The sequence below is a fragment of the Balaenoptera physalus genome (genome assembly GCF_965194825.1).
Source record: "Balaenoptera physalus genome assembly, chromosome: 16".
In the NCBI taxonomy this organism is placed as follows: domain Eukaryota; kingdom Metazoa; phylum Chordata; class Mammalia; order Artiodactyla; family Balaenopteridae; genus Balaenoptera; species Balaenoptera physalus.
Window position 1 is genome coordinate 12,636,034 of NC_138898.1, and position 20,534 is coordinate 12,656,567.

Sequence of the window (20,534 nt, forward strand, 5' to 3'; positions counted from 1 at the left end):
AGATGGGCAAGGAGGCATCAGGTGTCTCCCTTTGCAACTGAGGGGTTGGGAGGGTTCTTTGCTTGAGGTCTTCGTTGCCCACCAGAGAATAGATAGGAGAGGGAGCATCTGGAGGATAGTAAGTTCAACTCCCAAATCCCGATCCCATCGATGCCTCTGCCGCCCTGTCTTTCTGGAGCAGGAGGGGCTGGTCCTGTGACCTCACTCGTAAGCATGTAATGATGAATGTTGGGTTGTATGGCTGAGCTCTTGCTGACCCCGCTTCGCCTCCTTCCCTTGCCAGCGGATTATCACAGCAATGGCTACACCGTCACCAATGGCTGGAAGATCCACAACACGGCCAAGAACAAGTGGTTTGTCTGCATGGCCAAGACAGCGGAGGAGAAGCAGAAGTGGCTGGATGCCATTATCCGTGAGCGGGAGCAGCGTGAGAGTGAGTGGCTGGGGTCTTTCCCAGATCCCCGGACCGTATATGGCTTCCTGCAGTCTGGTCTCTTCTGTAGAGTGAGCTGTGTCTAGGGGAGGGGTGTAGGATCCTTTCCAGAAAGGTCAGAGCTTCAGAAAGCAGGTCTTTGAAGGGGCAGGGAGCTCTGGGACTGTTACAAGCTGATCTCAGCTCATCTGGTTTAGCCCACCAGACAGATGGGCAAACTGAGGCCCCATGGAAGGGAATTGCCCAAGGTCATGCCAGTGTAGTTGATCGTCCTGAGATTCTTTGCTTCCTTCACCCTTGAGGGTTAGTAGTCAAGATGCTCCCTACGTGCCTCTGTCACCTCCACGGTTCTGTTCCCTTCACCTGGGGTTCTTTTTGTTTGACATTCACCAAGTCTTTGGGAGGAGGGTCCGTGGGGGCTGCCCCTTAACTGTCCCTTTAATTCTGCCTTCCACTTACATGCCAAGTCCATCCACTTCTGTCCTCTCCCTGCTTCCACCCAAGTACAAGTCACCATCATCTCTCAGGAATGAGTGTGGGCCCAGCATGGCCAGGTCCATTGAATTTTTTTTTTTTTTTTTTTTTGAGCAGTTAGACATCAGGATTTTTAGGTGACATGTCTTCCTTTTAAATATTGCATCAAAATTTATTAAAATGCCATTAGGCCAGGTAAACAACTGAACTTAGCCCCTGCTGGGGCAGGTTTTTGACTTCTGACACTGATCAGGGCTGGGTGTGTGGTCAGGACTGGGGGTGGGGATCAGGGGTGTGGCCTCGCCTGGGTGGGGCTGATCAGTATCTTTGTGGTCGGAATGGATGGCTGTGGTCAGTGCTGGACATATGTGATCCTGAGTGGAGTGTGGCCTGAGTAGGCCTTCGTTGTTAGAATCAGGGTATCGCCCAAACCCTGAGCTCAGGGCTGAGTTTCCAGGGGTGGTACATGCTGTGGTCAAGAGCACAGGTCTGGAGCCAAGCTTGAGGGTCTAAATCCTGGTTCCACTACTTCTAGATGGGCAACCTTGGACAAGAACTTAATTTCTCTGGACCTCAGTTTCTTCATCTGTAAAATAGGGATAATGGAACTTGCCTTGTAGGTTTCCTGTGAGGATTAAGTGGCATAGAGTAGGCACTATAAAAGCATTTGCTATTATTATTTGTCATTGCTCTTATTGTCAGGATTGGATGGGGTCCAGGTAGAAAATATGGGGCAGTGACTGGGATCATAGTTCTGTGTGAATTGTCTAGAGAAACCGGGAAATTTCCATCCCTGGCCTGGAAGGAAGGTCTCAATAGGTTTTCTCATAACCTCAGAATTTGGAAACCCATCCTCAGATTGAAGGGTCGACTGCTTATTACCCTGGGACTTAGCCTCTCTGGACCTCAACTTTGCAATCTGTGAAATGGGGGACTTACCCACCCTCCTCTACAAGGTCTTGTGTGGGGTCACTGGCAGGTGCGTAGAACAGTGTCCGACATGCAGGGAGTGCTCTATGGGTGACCACTGGCTGTGGCGGTAGTTGGGGGCAGCTGGGGGAAAGGCTTTCAGGAACCACATGCCCGCCTGCTCTGCTCCCCAGCGCTGGTGCTGACCGTGTCCCCTCCGTAGGCCTGAAGCTGGGCATGGAAAGGGATGCCTACGTCATGATCGCGGAGAAGGGGGAGAAGCTTTACCACATGATGATGAACAAGAAGGTGAACCTGATCAAGGACCGTCGAAGAAAGCTGAGCACCGTCCCCAAGTGCTTCCTTGGCAAGTGAGTGACCCCATCCTGGCTTCCGCTGTGTCCCTGGGTCTCGGCTGGAGGCTGGAGGTGGGCAGACCATCTGCACCCACGTGGCTTTTCCCAGCCCTGCCCCTTCCGCCATGAGCCCTCCTGGGCAGAGCCACTAAAGCACCTCAAATCCTTGTGGAACAGCCCTTGGAGATCAAGGATAGTGGGGTGCCCATATCAGGGCTTTCAAATGTTTTGATCACAACTCACTGCAAAATATAAGTTTTATATTGTGACCTGGTACACACATCCATGTAATATATGATTGAAGCCAAAGTTTCACAACATTTACTGTGCTTGTTACACTCTGAAAATATCTGTGTCTATTCTGTTCTAGTCTATTCTATTCTACTCATTTCTTAATTCATTTCAAAAATAGTGTGAGTGAAACCCATGAAATTGATTTCACAAACTGTGAGTGGGTTTTCCACCATGGATTGAAAGACGCTGCTCTAGCATTCAAGCAAAGAGAAGCCCCTATAGATATGTCAAGCAGAAAGGTATTTAATGCAGGGAGTTGATTTTAAAGGTTTTGGAAGAGCAAATGTAGACCTTTGAATTAGCCTTTTTGGACTGTCATAACAAAGTATCACAGTCTTGGCAGCTTAAACAGTAGAAATTTATTTTCTCATAGTTCTAGAGGCTAGAAGTCTGAGATCAAGATGTTAGCTGGGTTGGTGTCTGGTGAGGCCTCCCTTCCTGAGATACACAAGGGGAAGGGGAGGTCCATATGGTTTCAGTACTTAGGGCTTCCAATTTCTCTGTCTGGGAATTACATTATTTCCTAATAATAAAACATTATTACCCCCGCCCCTATTTTATAACCAAGGATCAAAGGGTCAGAGCACAGGTGAGATGGGATTGGATCCTAAACCCAGGTTTAAATCTCATTCACCTGGAGGAGGGAGAAGCAGGAGAAATGCAGTCCCTGTAAAACCATCAGGCTGTTTCCAGGCCCTACTGTGTGTTAGACCTAGTGGTCGGTGCTCTGGAGAGGGTAGAAGAATGCCCAGGGCTCCTGACCGCACGAAGCTTGTGGGGAGAGAAGCTTGCCTGTGAGGCTGGGATTTTGTTGAGAATTTATTAACTTACACCCCACCCGCTTCCCGAAAGATTTTGAAGAGTCCTGGGGTAAAAGTGGCTGTAATTATTATACTGCCATAGACCAGGTGAGAGGTGCCATGGACTAAGGTAGTCCCCGTGGAGATGGGGGCAAGTAGTTGCATTCTGGATCGTGTGGAAGGTGACAGCATTGGCTGATGGGGTGGAGAAAAAGGGAATTAAGGATCGTGAGCACCTGGAAGGGCTGGTGTGCTGATTGCTGCGAAAGGGGAGGCAGAGGCAGGTTTCAGAGGGTGGGAGTAGAGCCGAGAGGCTCCATTTGGATGCTTACACTGAGACAGGCTCCCGGACGGAGATGTCGACTTGTTAGTTGGATATGAAATCTTGACTCGGGGAGAAAAGTCTGGCTTGGAGGCCTAAGTGCAGGGGATGTGGGCATTTAGATGGTTTTCAAAGCCATGAGACTGAATGAAATCTGCAGGCGGATGGGTAGAGAGGGATGAGGCAGGGACTGGGCGCTGGGGAGGAGGAGGAAGCAGCAAAGGAGGCTGAGAGGGAGCGGGCAGAGAGGTGGGAGGCACGCTGGCGAGCGCAGTGATCTGGAAGCCAGCTGAGGGAAGATGCAGAGACCGTTTGGACGTGTTGAGGGCGAGATGCCCAGGAGACGTTCGCATATTGAACAGATGTTGGATGGGCAGTTGGAGACCAGTGTGAAGCCGGGGGCAGGGGGCCAGGGGGAGCTGATTGGTCATGGCTTGAGGCTTATGGTTGGCGGGGCAGCAGGCAGGGGATTTTGGGGTGGTTGGGCCCCTGGGGTTGGCCTGGATGCCTTGGAGTCAGGCTGCCCTTTTGCGCTCAGGGTTAGTTGACCCCAGCTCCATGTTCCCTGGGAGGGTCCGTGGAGGGGAGAGTGTGGGCCCCAGACCTGTGGGAAGCAGGGAAGGAGCAGCCGGGCTGGGCTCCATCAGCTAATTCCTAATCCCTGGGCAGAAAGGAGGTTTTTCTCGAGGAGGGGTTTGCTTCCGGCCCCTCAGGGTCAGAGGACCTCTCCGCCTCTTGCCAAACCCTCTGGAGAGCTTAGTCCAGCTGGATGGGCTAACCTGTGTGTGATTAGGGCTTCAGCAGGGTGTTCTGTCTCCTCAGGAAGGATTAGGGGAGATTTCTTTTACTGCCCATTTGAAACAGGGCCAGGATTGAAGCTGGTTTGGCAATCATCAGGCCCTTAAGGACCAGACTTCCTGCAGGAGATCGTGCTAATAAAAACTCTCCTCCTTGCGCGGCTTTGCTCTGCATCCAGCCCCGGGCTTGTGGTTCTCCTCCTTCCTGGTCAGGACCCAGCTCCTCCTCCAGGAGCAGCCGGGCCCCCTCCGATGGAAGGAACCAGCAGCCACAGAGACACAATCGTGGAGCCTTTCTCTGCTCCAGGTGCTGCCATGTGACCGTGCTTTTAATCTTTGTGTGACACTGTGAGGCAGTTTACTGCCATTGTTCCCATTTTAAGGGTGAGGACACTGAGGCACAGAGAGGGAAAAGGTCCTGCACAAGGTCACATGGACACAAGTTGGGGGCTGGGATTTGAACCCAGGACTTTCTCTCACCACACTCTGCTGCGTTTATCCATTTTTATCTCTATTCAGCACATTTCGTTTTTCCTTGATCGTTACCTGTCTCTACAACTAGATGGGGGACTCCAGGAATACAAAAAGTGTCTGATTTATCTTTATAACCTTCAAGGGTTAGGCTTTGAATCAGACTTGGACTCAAGTCCTGCTTGCCCTGCCTTCTAGCTGTGTGACTTTGGGTAAGTTTCTTAACCTCTCTGAGCCTCAGTAAATGACCAATTAATGAGAGAGAATGAAATGTTTGCCTTGCTGGATTGTCGGAGGATACAGAGAGAAAACACATGTGACATGCTCAGCACATTGTGGGCAAGAGTGATGGAAATGTGATGGAGCTTAAGGAGTGGCCTGTTTCTGCCCTCATCAGAGACAAAACTCATGGATGCCGTGTGAAGAAAAACCAAGGAATAAAATCTGTGTATTTTTGTGGAGGCTTCATGGGAGGAACATGGCGTTTGCCCTCTAGGATCCTCGGATTCCAGGGAGACAAAATTGATTCCTTCATCTATCCCAGTCATTGTTTATTGAGCCCTTACTGTGTGCAAGCGGTGAACAGGACAGAGGAAACCCCTGCCCTCGTGGAGATAACTGGCCAGTAGGGGAATCAGAAAGTAGATAAATACAAATAAGGGGATTTCAGTGACTTGATGAGTGCTTTAAGGAAATAAGTAGGTTGATGTGAGGAGGTGAGGAAAGGGGGTGTGATTTCAGCCAGGGTGGTCAGGAAGGGCCTCTTGGGGGAGGTGACATTTTAGCCAAGATCTGGATGACAAGCAAGAGCCAACCATGAGAAGATCTGGGGGAACAACAGCATTCCTGGCAGAGGGAACGGCAGGCGTGAAAGCCCCAAGGCTGCAATGAGCCTTGAGTAAATTGAGGAACAGCGAGGAGGCCAGCGTGGCTGGAGGGAGTGAGTGGCTGGGGGGTGTTGAGATGAGGCCACAGACGGTAGCAGGGGCCAAATCAGGTAGGTAAGGGGTGAGGGGTTCAGATTCTATCCCAGGTGCTCTGGAAATCCATTGAAAGAGTTTGTGCAGGAGAGTGAGGCAAGCGAGGATGAACTCATTATACAGGCCCGGAATGAGGGCAGTGTCAGAGCTTTAAGAACTCAAGGCACAAGGTGTGATGGTCTGTCTGGCAGGGCAGTCAGGGAAGGCTTCCTGGAAGGAGAAGACCTTTGGTTGTACTCTAGACAGAGTTAGATGTCATTCATTAATTGAAGTCTGCCAGAATGGGAGCACCCAGGTGCAAGAGGCCGCACTGTTTCATCCACCTGTGGGCATAGGTACAGGGTATTAGTGTGTAATAGCTGATCAATAATGATTCGTCAGGCATTGCTGCAGACACCACCCGGAAGCATCTCAGGCAGTGGAGTCACAGGGATGAACATAAAACCCCCAGTTCCTGCCCTTGTGGAGCTCAAGGCCATGGAAGAGACAGGCAGGAGAAATGGGATTCTTGTATTGGGGGTGAGTGGACATTGGATCTCAGCTTGGGGGCTTTCCCGGGAAGACTGCCAGGGTGTACCTGTGTGTCCCCTGTGCCTAGCCTTGGACTTGACACTTGAAATTCATGTTTACTGGGTGCACGATACTGGGGGACAGGAAGGAAGAGGGATGAAGGCTGACACATGCTAACTCTCAACTAGTCCCCCATTCCCTGCATCTCAGACTCCCCGCCAAAGCAGGCTGACCTGCTCCCTGTGTCCGCAGCGTACCTCACGCTGCTCCCGGTTAGGTCTTTCTGGAAGACTGGATCTCACTTCTCTCTGCCCCCACCCCCACCAACTGGCAGATTGCCGGTTCCCTAACGTTACTTCTTACTCAGGGCCTTTGTATATGCTGACCCTCCTGCCTGTAACACATTTCCTTGCACCCAGCGGTAGCACATGGCGCCCCACTGACACAGCGTGGTTCGCAGATGTGTTTTCCATGGGCCACACGGTGCTTTCAGAAAATTTTGGATTCAATATCAACATTTAACAGTTGGGAGATTTCACAGGAAATGCTGGATCTCCAGCTTCTCTTGAAAAGTCGTAAGATGCTTTAGTCTCCCCACGCGGCCACAGTTGGCCGCAGCGAGTGGCTGCCGTCTTCAGAAGCTCTGGCTGGTTCAGCAGAGTTTCCACCTGGCCCCTTTTACTCATTTATGAGAGTTTAAGGTCCCTGCATTAGAGGTGAATTTTGTCTGGTTTTGTAGGCTGGATCCCAGCTTAGGATTCAACATGATTTGAAAGTTACCGACGAAATCCAGAAGACCCCTGAATGAACCACTTGCCAGATGGACCCTGCTGAGGCCCAGAGAGGGACAGCAGTTTGCCCAAACTTGCCCAGTAAATTGATCCTCAAAAAGGCTCAAGACTCAGCTCAGGGCAGAAACCTGGGTCACAGTTGCTGTCCTCTGGGCTGCATTTTTCTGCCCTTGCAGCTGCTGTGGGCAACTCCCTGTCCCCACACCCTGGCCACAGGGCTGCCGGTCCGTGCCAGAGGTGGCCCCCGATGGGACAGCTGGTGGGCAGCCGGAGGCCGAGTTTCCAGCGTCCGAGAGTGGGCACTCAACATCTGTTCACCTCCCCCAGCTGCCGGCAGCTTTCATTCTGCCTCTGATTTTTGGGACTTCAAGAATAGAACTGGGGGAGGACAGGACCCAGAACAATCTCTTCCCCACTCGGGGCTCCTGCTCCACAGAATAGATCCATTTCTTCTACGCGCCCCCCCCCCCCCTCGGCTCTCACTGGAGTTCCCTGAATGCCTTGGCACACACCGCTACCTACACACAGGGCAGGTCTTTGCTCAGCCAAACACTGCAAAGCTAAAAATAGCCCTGCCCCCTTCTGGCCCTGTAATTGGAGGCAGGACAGCTGGTTTTGATAAGCTCCCCACTCTGGCCAGCTGCCACCCGCTTTCATTGAGTACAGAATGACCACATCCCCAGCTCTCCCCTGGCCCGCTGACTTCCAGTGGGTTGAGCTCTGCATGGAGGCCAAACGCTACTCCGAGAACCAGGACCCGGGCTCTGGCTGAGCCTCTGCCCCTCTGGGTAGTCACGTTGGATTTGCCTCATTTCCTCTGGGCTTTTGAGCACTTCTTTCTTGCTGAGATGTTCCTGCTTACCCCAGAACATTCCTTCTTGTTTGATGGTTCATTCCTTTATTTGTTCAAAAGAATATTGAGCCTTGCTGTGCTTTGGACCGTCTTCCAGGTGCGGGGCTGTAGAGCTGTGAATCAGTCAAAGCTCCCCATCAGCATGGAGGTGACATTCTGGTTCGGGGAGATAGTTGATAAACACATAAATAAATCTGTAAATAGTATAATACAACTCCAGTGATAAGTGCTAAAAAGGAAGTAAAACGGAAAGATGGGGATGGTTTGTGTGGGTGTGGGGTGTCTTGATGAGGTGGTCAGGGAAGGCTTCTCCGAGGAGGTGATATTTGAGCTGAGACCTAAAGATGAAAGAGAAAGGCTGTGTGAAGAGCTGGGGAAGGGTGTTTCTAGGCAGTGGGAACAGCAAGTGCAAAGGCCCTGAGGCAGGCAGGAGTCTGGCAATTTTTTTTAAGCAGGGGAAGATGGTGGGTGAGGCTAAAGCAGAATAAATGAAAGGTATAGGAGATGAGGAGGGGGCAGTTCATGTCAGGGCCTTGTCATCATGTGGGCAGAGTTTGGATGTTTTTCTGAGAGTAACCAGGAAGCCCGCCGGAGGGTTTTAAGTGGGAGAATGATATGACTTGATCACCCTTAGCTCTTCTGACTCTCCACAATCATCTTTCTGGGTCTGTATTTCTTCCGGCTTATTGGTTTCTTCATTCCTTCTGTCTGTCCATCCATCCATCCAGCCGTCATCCATCTCCCCACTCATCTACCCAGTAATCTCTCCACTTATCACCCGCCCATCTGTTCCCCTCCCCACCCACCTACCCACTAATTTTCCCAGCCACCTAGTCATTTATCTGTCTGTCAAATCATCCAGTCATCTCACTTTTCATTCATTTATCCACTCATGTGTCCATCCTCTCTCTCTGTCTCTCTCATCCATCCTCCTATCCACCCATCCATCCAGTGATCCTGAGGCGGGGCCTGGGGTTTGCTCACACCTGCCTCTCTGCCACTGGTCTAGGGGAAAAGCAGCTGGCCTCAGCACGACCCCCAGGCCTGTGGTGTCCTAAGCTCTGCTTTCCTGTGGGCAGTTCTGGCTGTCACTTCTGGGAGTTGGAGGGGGCCAGGCCAGTTCAGTGCTGGCCCCTGTGGTCTCAGGACTGAGGAGGTCCTCTCAACTGCATGTTATGTTCCTGGCAGTGAATTTGTTGCCTGGCTCCTGGAAATTGGCGAAATCAGCAAGACGGAAGAAGGCGTGAACCTGGGCCAAGCCTTGCTGGAGAATGGTATTATCCACCATGGTGAGTGTGGGCCAGGCCTGGGGGGCCGAGCAGTAGGACCAGGTCAGACCTCCACAGTGCTGTGCTTCCACTAACTCAGAGGCCATTTCTGCACTTCTGTGTGGCCACCTGTTCCTTCATGCTTTGAAGGAAGAGCCTACAGGATCGGCTAATGGATCCAAAGTGGGGAGTGAGAGAGAGAAGCACTAGGGGTGACTCGGGCCCGTTGTGTAGAGATAGATTCATAAATCTTGACAGTGGGGTCTCACACCCCAGCCTGCTTCGTGATCTAGCTCCAGGGAGATGCTGGGCAGGTGGGCCTCAGGGCAGACTGGAGCGGGCATTTCTGGGCCTCTGATGAGACCGGCAGATGCCCCAGCCCCCAGCTGTGGGTCTCAGCGGGGCCCTGCACGTAGCAGGAGGACCTGGAGTGTGGGCACGGGCTTTGGTGAAATGGCGCTTGGCACGGAGCCTGGCCGAGTGGAGGGTGAGGATGGTGGGCGTGGGTCAGGAGGGACCGAGGGGGCGCCCAGCCTCACCAGCCCTGGGTCCCTCCAGTCTCTGACAAGCACCAGTTCAAGAATGAGCAGGTGATGTACCGCTTCCGCTACGATGACGGCACCTACAAGGCCCGGAGTGAACTGGAGGACATCATGTCCAAGGTGGGAACCCCTCCACCCTGACCCCATGACCTTGACCCCACAGTCACCGCAGAGCAGGCCTGTGCCCCAGTGGCCTGTTCTCCACTGCCCTCACCAGTCTCCCCTCTCCCTCCACCCTCCCTCCCAGCAGCCTGGATTTGGAGGCCCCTGAAGGATGTGGCCTGATCCCAGACTCCGTTTTTTCTCTTTCAGGGTGTGAGGCTTTACTGCCGTCTTCACAGCCTCTATACCCCTGTGATCAAGTAAGTTACTCTCTCCAAGCTTCAGTTTCACCTCTGTCTCTTCTCAGCTGTGTGGCCTTGGGCCAATAACTTAACCTCTCTGAGCCTCAGTCTCCTTCTCCATCAAATGGGGCTAATAACTGTACCTACCCTGTAGGTTTGTCATGAGGGTCAAGTGAGTTAATTTGTGGGAAACACTGCAGTGTGGTGGTGAAGGGTGTTAGTTCTGGATCTCAGCCTGCTAGTCAGCAGCTATGTGCTCTTGGGCAGTTATTTAACCTGCTGGGGCCTCAACTTTTCCCTCTGTGGAATGGGGATAATAATAAGATACACCTCAGGGCCTTTGTACTTGCTGTTTCCTCTGCCTGGGGTGTTCTTCCCCTACGTATCTGCATATCTACTTCCTTACTTACTTCAAATGTCTCCAAGTCAGAGGGGCCCTCCCTGACCATGTGTCTAAAACATCACCATCTGGAACACGCTACCCTCCTTACTTCACTTTGGTTTTCTTCTTGAAGCTTGTCAGTAGCTGACATGGTTTTCTTCTTGAAGCTTGTCAGTAGCTGACATACTATATATTTATTTCTTAGTCTGTATACTGTCTGTACCCCAGGGAATTGTACACTCACCAAGGGCAGGGAATTTGCTCACTGCTGTGTCCCCAGACCCTTGACAACACCTAGAGCGGTGCTGGCCAGTAGAACTTCCCACACTGATAGAGATGCTCTGTGCCTGTGCTGTCCAATACAGTAGCCACTAGTCACACGTGGGTTTCACACTCTTGAGACTGAAGAGTGTAATCTTAACTCTGATTTAACATTAATTGGTTGAAAAACCGCCATGTACTGGAGAACACAGTCCAGGGCAAAGGAGCCCTCAGTAAATGTTTGTTGAGTGATTGTTGAAAGGTAATTAACTTCTTTTGCCTCTGTTTCTGCATCTGTGAAATGGGCATAAGAATAGCTCACACCCCTTGGCTTGTCATGAAGATTAAATTTGACTGGTGCCTGGCACTGGTGAAGGCTCTATCAGTGCCAGTGACTGGTGGTTGTCTTTACCTTGAAGCTTGTGGCTGTGGATGAAGGGACAGGGAGGGTGACCTGGTCCTTACCAGCTGCAGAGGCCTCTGCCCTCTGTCTTGACAGCTCTTGTCACCTCTCAGGAGCGGAGAGGAAGGGTCTTTTCCCAGTATTCGCTGGAGGCTAGGCCCAGGGAGCCCCTTTCACCTCCAGACCTGCCCCGTTGGCTCCGCCCCTGCTGCCTTTGTGCAGGCCCAGAAGGCAGGTGGGGCCGCCCCGGTCCAGCCTTGGCCCTTGCAGGAGAGGCCTCTCTATCAGCCCCCAGAGGAGGAAGTGACTGGGCTGGCAGCGGGTCCCCACTTACCGCACACGTGACCTGCTGGGCTCCTCAGTTCCTGAAAGCCTGAGAAGAACTCCCCAACTGGCCTTTCTCAGCCCCGACAGGGGCTGGCCGCAGAAACTCACTTTTGTCAGCTTCAAAGGCTGAGAAATTGTTGCCGTTTGGCGTCAAGGTCCGCACAACCCTTTGTACCAAGACTTGGCAGGAATTAGATGCTACAACAGGTCAAAGCAAAGAACCAGGACCGTCACAGCCCCCTGCATTCTGCTCTGTCCTGATTGCCCACACCAGCCCACGGAGAAGCGTTTCCATGTCGGTATAGTTTTGTTACCTTTAGACACATGAATGTTAACAGCAAAACAAAAGAAAAAAGGAAAGAATTGGAAATTTTTCTCATTACTCAGAGTAAATCAGGGTTCTGCAGGCTCAGCGTTTTTGACGTTTTGGTCTGGATAATTGTTTGGGGGCTGTTCTGGGCAGTTTTGAATGTTTAACAGCATCCTGGTGTCTATCTGCTGGTTGCTGGTAGTACCTCCACACTCCACCCCCCCCCCAGCCTGGTCATGGCAGCCAAAAATGTCACTAGACACAGCCAAGTGTTCCTTGGGGGGCATAGCCATCCCTGCTTGAGAACCCCAGGCTGGGGAAAGCTTCCAGAGCCCTAGAGCCACCTACTCCTGCCCCTTGATGCTGTTGGTGACGATGGGGTCCTGGGTTGGGACAGACCTGCCCTCAGTGACACTGCGAGTGAGGTGTGGAGTCAGGGCTGGACTCCCTGCCTGGTGCTCTCTCCCCGGCCCCCCTGCCTCTGACCCGTGGCTGGAGAGCCTGGAAATCCTCGGACCCCGAGCTCTTTGAGTAGGGACATTGGGACTGTTTCCCCTCCCTCCTCCCCCATCCGCTCACGGCCTGCTTCCTCTCCACAGGGACCGCGATTACCACCTGAAGACGTACAAGTCGGTGCTGCCCGGGAGCAAGCTGGTGGACTGGCTGCTGGCCCAGGTGGGAGCCCCTCCGAGCAAGTGTGCCCCATCGTCCCCCTCTGCCCAGGCCTGAGGGGCTAACCAGGATGTGGGCCTTTGAGGTCTAAAACAAAATTTTTTTAAATTATTTTTTTAAATTGCGGTAAAATACGCATAATATAACATTGATCATCTTAACCATTTTTAAGTGTACAGTCCAGTAGCCCTAAGTCCATTTCCATTATTACACAGCCATCACCCCCATGCACTTCCAGAGCTCTTTCCATCTTGCAAAACTGAAACTCTGTCCCCATTAAACAGTAACTTCCCATTCCTCCCTCCCCCCGGCCCCTGGCAGCCATCCTTCCACTTCCTCTCTCTGAGTTTGCCTGCTCTAGGTGCCCTGTGTAGGTGGAATCATGCAGTGTTTGTACTTCTGTGTCTGGCTTGTTTCACTCAGCATAATGTCTTCAGGGTTCATCCACGTTGTAGCCTGTATCAGAATTTCCTTCCTTTTAAAGGCTGAATAATATTCTGTTGTGAGGATAGAGCACATTTTATTTATCTGTCAGTTAAGGGACACTTGGGTGGCTGCCACCTTGAGGCTTTCCTGTTTAAAAGTGGGACAGTCCCGGGCAAACTGGGACAAGCTGGTCTCATCCTGCCATCAAACCGGAGCCTCCATATGAGGCTTGCCGAGTTATTCCCTTATCCCAGGTTCCCAGTGAGTGGGGGCCGGGCAGAGTCTTGGAGAAATCTCTGTGCTGATTTTGCTGCAACTTCCCAAAGGTGATGGTTCCATCGAGGTGCCATGGACACCTTTACCTACCTGCCTCATATACTTTGTGGCTTCTGTTTGCAGGGCGCTTACTCTGGGCCAGGCCCTGTCTGGGCTTTGTGTAGTATCTCATTGAGTCCTCCAACCCATTTCCAGACAGGGAACTGGGGCCCAGAGAGGCCAAGTGCCTGGTTCAAGGGCACACAGCCTGGCAGCAGTAAAGCTGGGACTCGGATGGGCGCATCTTACGTACTTAGGCCTCATTTCTGCAAACTTCTCAGGGAGCCTGCAAGAATGTTCATTCATAGTCTATAAGAAGAATGTAATGTCTCCAAAGACAAGAAGACAACTGTGAAATCTAAATGTTTAAACTTTCATAGAGTGCAGCTTTACGGCAACCTTATTAATTGTTAAGTTTAGCATTCATAGAAACTTCATTCCATTCAAAAACAATTTGCTGCCTGGATTTTCTCATGTCGAACAGATTCCTGATGATTGCCTAGAAATATCATAGCCAATCTATGTAAAGTAAATGCTTCTTGGCGTCAAATAACTTCAAAAGCAAGTTTAGAAAAATTCTTGAAAAAAAAATTTCAAGCCCCCAAAACGTATTTAATGTAGGATGTGGGTGCATTTTAATATGTTTGCTATGATGTGGGGCCCTAAGACGCGGGAGGTCTTAAAATGACCTTGGATTTGAATTCAGATTTGCACAGCTGGGAAGCACAGAGGTGCTAACCATTGTACTACACCGCACACTGCCCCCTCCTTAGGATCCCCTGAAGCCAGCTCAGAGCATGTGCTTTATTTATAGCCAGGCAGACCTGGGTTCAAATCTCAGCACTTCCACTTCTCAGCTGAGTGATCTTGGACAAGCCACTTAACCTCTCTGTGCCTCAGTTTCCACACCAGTAAAATGAAGCTCAAAACAATACCTTCCCCTTTAGATTATTTTGAGGATTCAGTGAGTTAATCATCTAAAGTGCTTAGAACAGTGCCTGGCACAGAGTAATTGCTTAGTAAATGGAACTGTTATTGTAATAATTCCTCATTTCCTTCCCAAAGGATTCAAGGTGCCTCAAAATTCCATGCAGTGTGGAAGGAAGGCTGAAGAAATTACAGAGGGACTTGGGGGTGCAGGGACAGCTGGGGAGGGCCGAGGGGCGATCTGTTCGGGGTCCCATCTTCTGAGTGGGCTGTGACAGGGGAGGGGTGATTTCTTTTGTGGTTTAGGTTCTTCGTTCAGACCCCAGACATGCCGGGGTGTAGGGCTCTCTGAAACGCTGCTTCTCCCCACCTTGGACCTTTGTGGCCTCATGTTTCCTGAGCTCCACAGCTGACTGTTGGTTTCAAAGTGCGATGTGGACTTTGCCTTAAGTGGCGAATCCCAGGCCTGAGCTGGGAGTGGGGTGGGTTACCAAGCTGACCAGAAGTCAGTGAACCTGGGTAATATCTGGAGATGGAATGCACAGGATGCACCACTCTGGGGCTGGGAAGGGGTCACGGATGGGTCCCGGGGTTTTGGTGCGGTGGGTTTTCCCTTCGTTCACAGTGATGGGAAGGCGGGGGGGAGAAGTTGAGCGTTCTCCTTGGCTGTGGGAAGGCGCTGCCTTTGGGGTGCCCACTGTACTCCCCAGTGGAGTGGAGGAGGTGGGCGGGGGAGGGGCAGGCTTTGCACACCTGCTGCTCAGGAGGCATCTCTGCTGCAGATACTCTGTTCCTTGTCAGCTCCTGGGTGGTATTTACAATGAGGGGGCAGAAGAGAGTGTAGAAAAATCCGACAAGAGGGCTCACGGGCTCATCCCTTTTTTCCTCCTAGCACCTGCTGTGTATAAGGCACTGTTTTAGGTTCTGGGGGGACAGCAGTGGACAAGACAGACAACGCTCCTGCCCTCGTGGATGTTAAATTCTGGTGAGGGGTAGGAGAGGCATTTAATAAACAAGGAAAAGTAGTAACATACTTTGTTAGCTGGTGCTAGGTGCCAGCTCGGTGGGAGCTATGGGGGGGGAAGTCAACCTTTCACATGGGTGGGTGGTGATGTGGTTTTCCACAGGGGGCAGAGAAGGTGGTGTTTCGAGCAGGGACCTTTGACTAGAGACCGGAGGGAGGTGGGGAACGAGCCAGGGGGACGTCTGGGGCTGGAGCTTTCTCTGAGGGGACAGCAGCTTGGAGGCTCTGAGTGGGGTGAGCTTGGAGGGTCTGGGGGTGGGGAGAGGCCAGTGCGGCTGGAGTGGCGTGAGCGAGAGGGAGGGTGGTGGGGAAGCTGGTGGGCAGCCAGCCCCAGGAGGCCTTGTGAGCTCTTGGGCGGTTTTGGGCCAGTGCAGGGCTCTGAGCACAGATGGGACAGCATCTGACTTCGGTGGGCTAAGATGCTCGGGCTGTCGGGGGACGAGGCTGGCAATCGGGAGACCAGCGAGGCGGCGGCTTCAGAACTGCAGGTGGGGAGCGCGGTGTCTGAGAGCCGGGTGGCCGTGGGGGAGGTGGGAGGAGTGGTCAGGCTTTGGAATTTTTGAAGGTAGACCTAACGGAGTCTGCTGTTGAATGGACGGAGTGGGCGGGCAGTGGTGAGAGACACGGGAGTCTTGAATGACTGCAAGGCCCTTGGCCGAGCTGGGGAGGCTCGAGTGCGCCCTGGACCCCGGCAAGGAGGAGAACCAGCCAGAGCAACGGCCTCTGGTGGTTTCTCTTTATGATCGGTGTTGGGCACGGCGGGGGCCTGCTTGTCGCCACTGCTGTCACATTAGCTGTGATCCTGGCCGAAGGCCCCCTGGAGTAGCCTGAGTCATTGTCAGTTGGTCCAGAGGACCCCCCCCCACCCCGCCTCCCTGCCGCCATCCCCCAGCATCCAGTCACAGTGGAGGCAGGGGGCGGACGGTGGAGTGAAGGTTGCAGCTGACCCTCTGTCCACTTCAGCAGGCCTCGCATGGCTTGGCCTGGTCTGGGGACACAGGGAAGCTAATTGGAGTTGACATAGGATGGCTTCCATGAGATTGACCGAACGACAGCTGGCATCTGGCTCCGGGTCAGGGAAAGGGGGGGGACGGTGTGCGTGTGGGTCTCTCTGTGGGGGAGAGGTTGGTGATGAGGATGTGACCTTGAAGACTGCTTACAGCAAGTCTTGATTCCAAGAGTCATCCCCACCTGCACTTTAGCAGGAAAGTCAAGAAGAAAACATAGAATTGTGTAGTTCAGCAGGGTTATTTTGCTTTGAACACATCTTCATTTCTAACTCTAGGTCATTCTGCTCCTTGAAACAAAATGTTGATTGAAACCCCCTAGATCAGCTAGAAATACTTTTGGCTGCACATAGTAGGAAACCTGACTTACACAGTCAAGACATCTCTCACATAATAGGAAATCTAAATTATACAATAAAGACATGTTTTGCTCATATAACTAGGCGTCCAGAGTTCATGGTCCTAGAGCTCAACAATGCCATTTATACCCATGCTCTTTCCATCTTTTTGTTCCGCCATCTTGCCAGCTGCCTCATTGTCATCAGACGGCTGCCACAGCTCCAGATATCACATGTATGTAGACCTATGGCCAAAGGCAGGCAGCAGGGGCAGTTGGAAAGAGCTTTCTCACTATGTTTATTAGGAGAGGAAACTTCCCCCAGTCCCCTCCCTTGCCCAGTGGTCTTCCCCTTAGGTCTCATGGCCAGGTGGGTCCCTCATGTACCCCTAAACCACTCTCTAGGGAAAACAACAAGGATTGCTGAGAGTACCTTAGAATTCCTCAGAATTCATCCCTTGAGGCTGGGGGAAGGGCTCCCTACCAACTACTCAGATGAATGAGAATTCTTTTAGCTCAGAGGATAAGGAGGGTATTAGTCCTTTGATTGACAAGCTATGTACTGTATCACTTCTGATCTTCTGTGTGTATTATCTCATTTAGTCTTCAGAAAACAGTTGTTATCCCCATTGTACTGATGAGGAAACTGAGGCTCAGGTTATGTAACTTGCCTCAGGACACACAGAAATGAGGTACTCCTATAAGATTGTGCGTGGGGGGGGCCTTCATGATGCCTTGGTAGTCAATAATAATAGAAATTGTAATAATAATCCTCTGTATTGATTATAGCTTGTACTGTGGAGTCTGAGTGGGGAATACCACTGAGAGGTGGCAGAGGCCTTGGAAAGTCAAGGGCAAATCTGGGGATAAAAAGTACAAATGAGGAAATGAAAGTCAGAGAGGTTAAGGAATTGCCTACGGTCACGGCTTGGCCAAACAGGGGTTTGAACCCGGGGGATCCAGCTCCAGGGTTTGCTCTCCTCACCCCTCTGCTCATGGTTTTTTGGCCTGTGCTGCTTGGGCTCCGAGATGCCCTAGGCTATGGCCGTCAAAAGGAGGGCGGGGGTCGGTGGGCTGGGGCAGGAGAGAGCAGGGACAGGCCAGGAGCCAGGTGCGGGAGGGCTCATATCTGCTGGCTCCCGTGCCGGCTCCGCAGAAATGTGCCCTGAGCGCCCGCTACGCTGACCCCCATGCTCAGGCAGATGGCAGTGCTGACGGCGGCGGGGTTTCTAGCGCCCGGGGTGGGGTGGCAAGGCTGGGGTGGGTGAGCAGGCAAAGGGCCAGGCCGGCAGCTCAAGGCACCAGCAGAGGAAACAAAGGATAAACAAGGACAGGACAGGAGCCCTGGCCGTAACCCTGGGTAACTCTCCTCCCCTCTTGGAGCCTCAGTTTCCCTATTTGTAACTTGGAGGGAAGGTCCGGTTGTAAAAGGATTCCATTCTCATGCTGTAAACTTGGGCAAGTGCCAAGCCTGTCTGTGCCTCAGTTTCTTCATCTGTCAAATGGGGTTAATAAGAGCGATTGCCTCTGGGTTGACCATCAAGGTAGTTAGGAGGAGCTGACATGGGCACTGAGACCTGAAAAGCCAGGGCAGGGCATGCCAGGGGGAAGAAGGAGTAGGTGCAAAGGCCGTGAGGTGGGGTCACATGTAGTGTGTGGAAGGAGCAGCAAGGAGGCCGTCGTGGATGGAGCCCCCAGTGAGGGGGGCTGGTGGGTGAGTGGGGGATGAAAGGGAAGTGTGCTGGTGAGGTTGATTGCACAGGGCTGTGTGTGCCTGTGCCTTCCTCTGGGAGGGGAGAAAATGGGGACTGGATGATTTTCGGTTTCCCCACGGCTGGCAGGATGTGGGGTGGGGGCTTGCTTTTCAGGCGGTGGACACATCCAGGGTTGGCGTATTTCACTCTTGACCAGAGAATCCCTCTGCTGTTCTCACTTTGGGAGCCACCCCATGGGTCACCCCAGGGCCCTTTGGAGAGAAGAGAGGCCGGGACGGGCTGGGATGGGCTGGGAGCCCAGGTTGTGAGAGCTTCAGAAAGCTAGGTGGGCTCCAGACGCCTGCCCGGGCCCCCTGGGCTGCAGAGCTGGGCCTGCCCGCCTCCTGGGCCCCTCACAGCTGGGGGCGGCTGCTCCGGATGCGGCCTCTTGCATGGATGGCCGCCCCGCTGGCAGGGCTGTGAGTGTGCTGGCTCTCCAGCCGCCGGCCCGCGGTCCCACAGGACAGATTTGTCATCTGTGAGTCAGCTGGGGCAGCTAGAGCAGCTGAGGCCAGTGGCTCCCCCAGGCTCTGCTCTGGGGCCTTGGCAGGCTGAGGCCTGCAGCTCTGAATTCATTTCTCCTGTAGCTGAGGAATTCCCTCCCTGGCCCCTCCGCTGCTGGCAGGGGCCTGGGGGGGATACACCAACAGTGGAGGCCTCTGGCCTGGCTGTGTCGGGCCAGTGCCTCTTGGAATAACTTCTCACTTGGGCAGTATTTTAAACGAGAGGCCGGCTGAGCGGAGCGAAGCTCATTGACCTGGCTACAGACTAATGCATGAGTTAGTCCCTGCTGACAATGTCTTTATTCAGTCAGCAAGTATGTACTGAGCACCTACTGCATGCCAGGCTCTGTTCTAAGCACTTAGGATTCAGCAGGGAACACAGTAGATCAAAGGCCTTTTCCTTAAAGAGCTGACCTTCTCACTCACCCTGTTTTTGCCGGCCATGTTATTCTCTGTACTCTAAGCTTTGTCCACCTCTGGACCTTTGTCCGTGCTGTTTCCTTTGCCTGTCACTTCCCCTACGTACACACACAACTCACATACTTTGCCTGGATATACTGAGATTATTTGGGTGGCAAGAAACAGAAACAGAATCTGGCTAACTTAAGGAAAGTAAAAAAGAGAAGATGACTTATTGAGAAGGCCGTGGCGCACCCACAGAGTCAGGGGGAGACCCAGGAGCCAGGTCCCAGGAGGAACTGGCACCAGGAGACTCCCAGCTTCTCGGGAGCAGGCATGGAGGGGCACCGTCTCCAGGGCACACTCTCGGGGAGAATCGGCACCAGCTGTTCCCTGACCTTGGGTTCCTCTGCTCAGGGAGGAGCCAGGTCAGTTAGGAGTTGAACTTGATTTCTAGTATCAGAGAGCCAACTACAGAGGCTGAAACAAATTAGGGGTTTATTTTTCTTTGGTATGAGAGGAGCCCGGTGGTTGGTGGTCCAGAGCTGCTAGTACAATCTCATGATATCTTTGAAGACCACCCCTGCGCTTTCTTTTTGCTCTGCCATCCTTAGTATGTTTCTATTTTTGAGGTCACATTGTGCTCTAGGATGACTGCAGGAGCTCCAGCCATCACACCTTTGTTCCAGGCAGGAGGAAGAGAAAGGAAGGGCCGGGGACAAAGAGTGTTTTGCCAGAGCTCCCTATCAGTGATTTCTGCTTATATCTCATTGTCCACCTCTAGCTGTAAAGGAGGCTGGGATCTGTGGTTGTCTAGGTAGATGAATTGCTGTCTGTAAGAGTGAGGGTTTCAGTACTAGGGTGAGATGTGGCCGGGGAGGGTTGTTGCTGGGCAACCAGCAGTGTCTGCCACGTAAAATCTCCATTTCTCGTTTGTGGTGTTTATGCCATGCATTTCTCACATGTAAATAATTAACATGCAATTAAATACTTTTCTTGTTTGGGATTTATTAATAACAATCAGAGACATGGTTGGGGGATACCACAGTAAACCAGACAGACACACATCCCTGCCCTCGTGGAGTCTCCATTCCCAGGGTGGTGGTGGGCTTTTCCCCAGCCTGGCTCAGCCCCTCGGCTCAGCGGGTCCACCTAACACGCTCTGCTTCTTGTTCTGTTCCAGGGTGATTGCCAGACACGCGAGGAGGCGGTGGCGCTTGGTGTGGGCCTGTGTAACAATGGCTTCATGCACCACGGTAATCCGCCCCTTCCCCTTCAGCCCAGCCTCCCCGGGGTGGGGTGGGGGTCCTGTCCTGGAACAGAAGAGCTGGCAGGGACCCTGG

The 20,534-nt window shown here is 52.5% G+C and overlaps 1 protein-coding gene across 2 annotated transcripts in view; it reads left to right on the plus strand.

The window, feature by feature from the left end:
• PREX1 (phosphatidylinositol-3,4,5-trisphosphate dependent Rac exchange factor 1) overlaps positions 1 to 20,534 on the plus strand; it is a 192,380-nt gene that overhangs the window by 132,600 nt on the left and 39,246 nt on the right. For both annotated transcript variants that reach the window (XR_014254955.1, XM_082430786.1), the window contains exons 9-15: positions 284 to 433; positions 2,040 to 2,187; positions 9,179 to 9,279; positions 9,817 to 9,920; positions 10,113 to 10,162; positions 12,427 to 12,502; positions 20,375 to 20,447. Coding sequence is in view for 1 of the 2 variants with exons in the window: in XM_082430786.1 (XP_082286912.1) it covers positions 284 to 433; positions 2,040 to 2,187; positions 9,179 to 9,279; positions 9,817 to 9,920; positions 10,113 to 10,162; positions 12,427 to 12,502; positions 20,375 to 20,447 (702 nt within the window). In the remaining variant the exon portion in view is untranslated. The remainder of the gene's footprint in view (positions 1 to 283; positions 434 to 2,039; positions 2,188 to 9,178; positions 9,280 to 9,816; positions 9,921 to 10,112; positions 10,163 to 12,426; positions 12,503 to 20,374; positions 20,448 to 20,534) is intronic.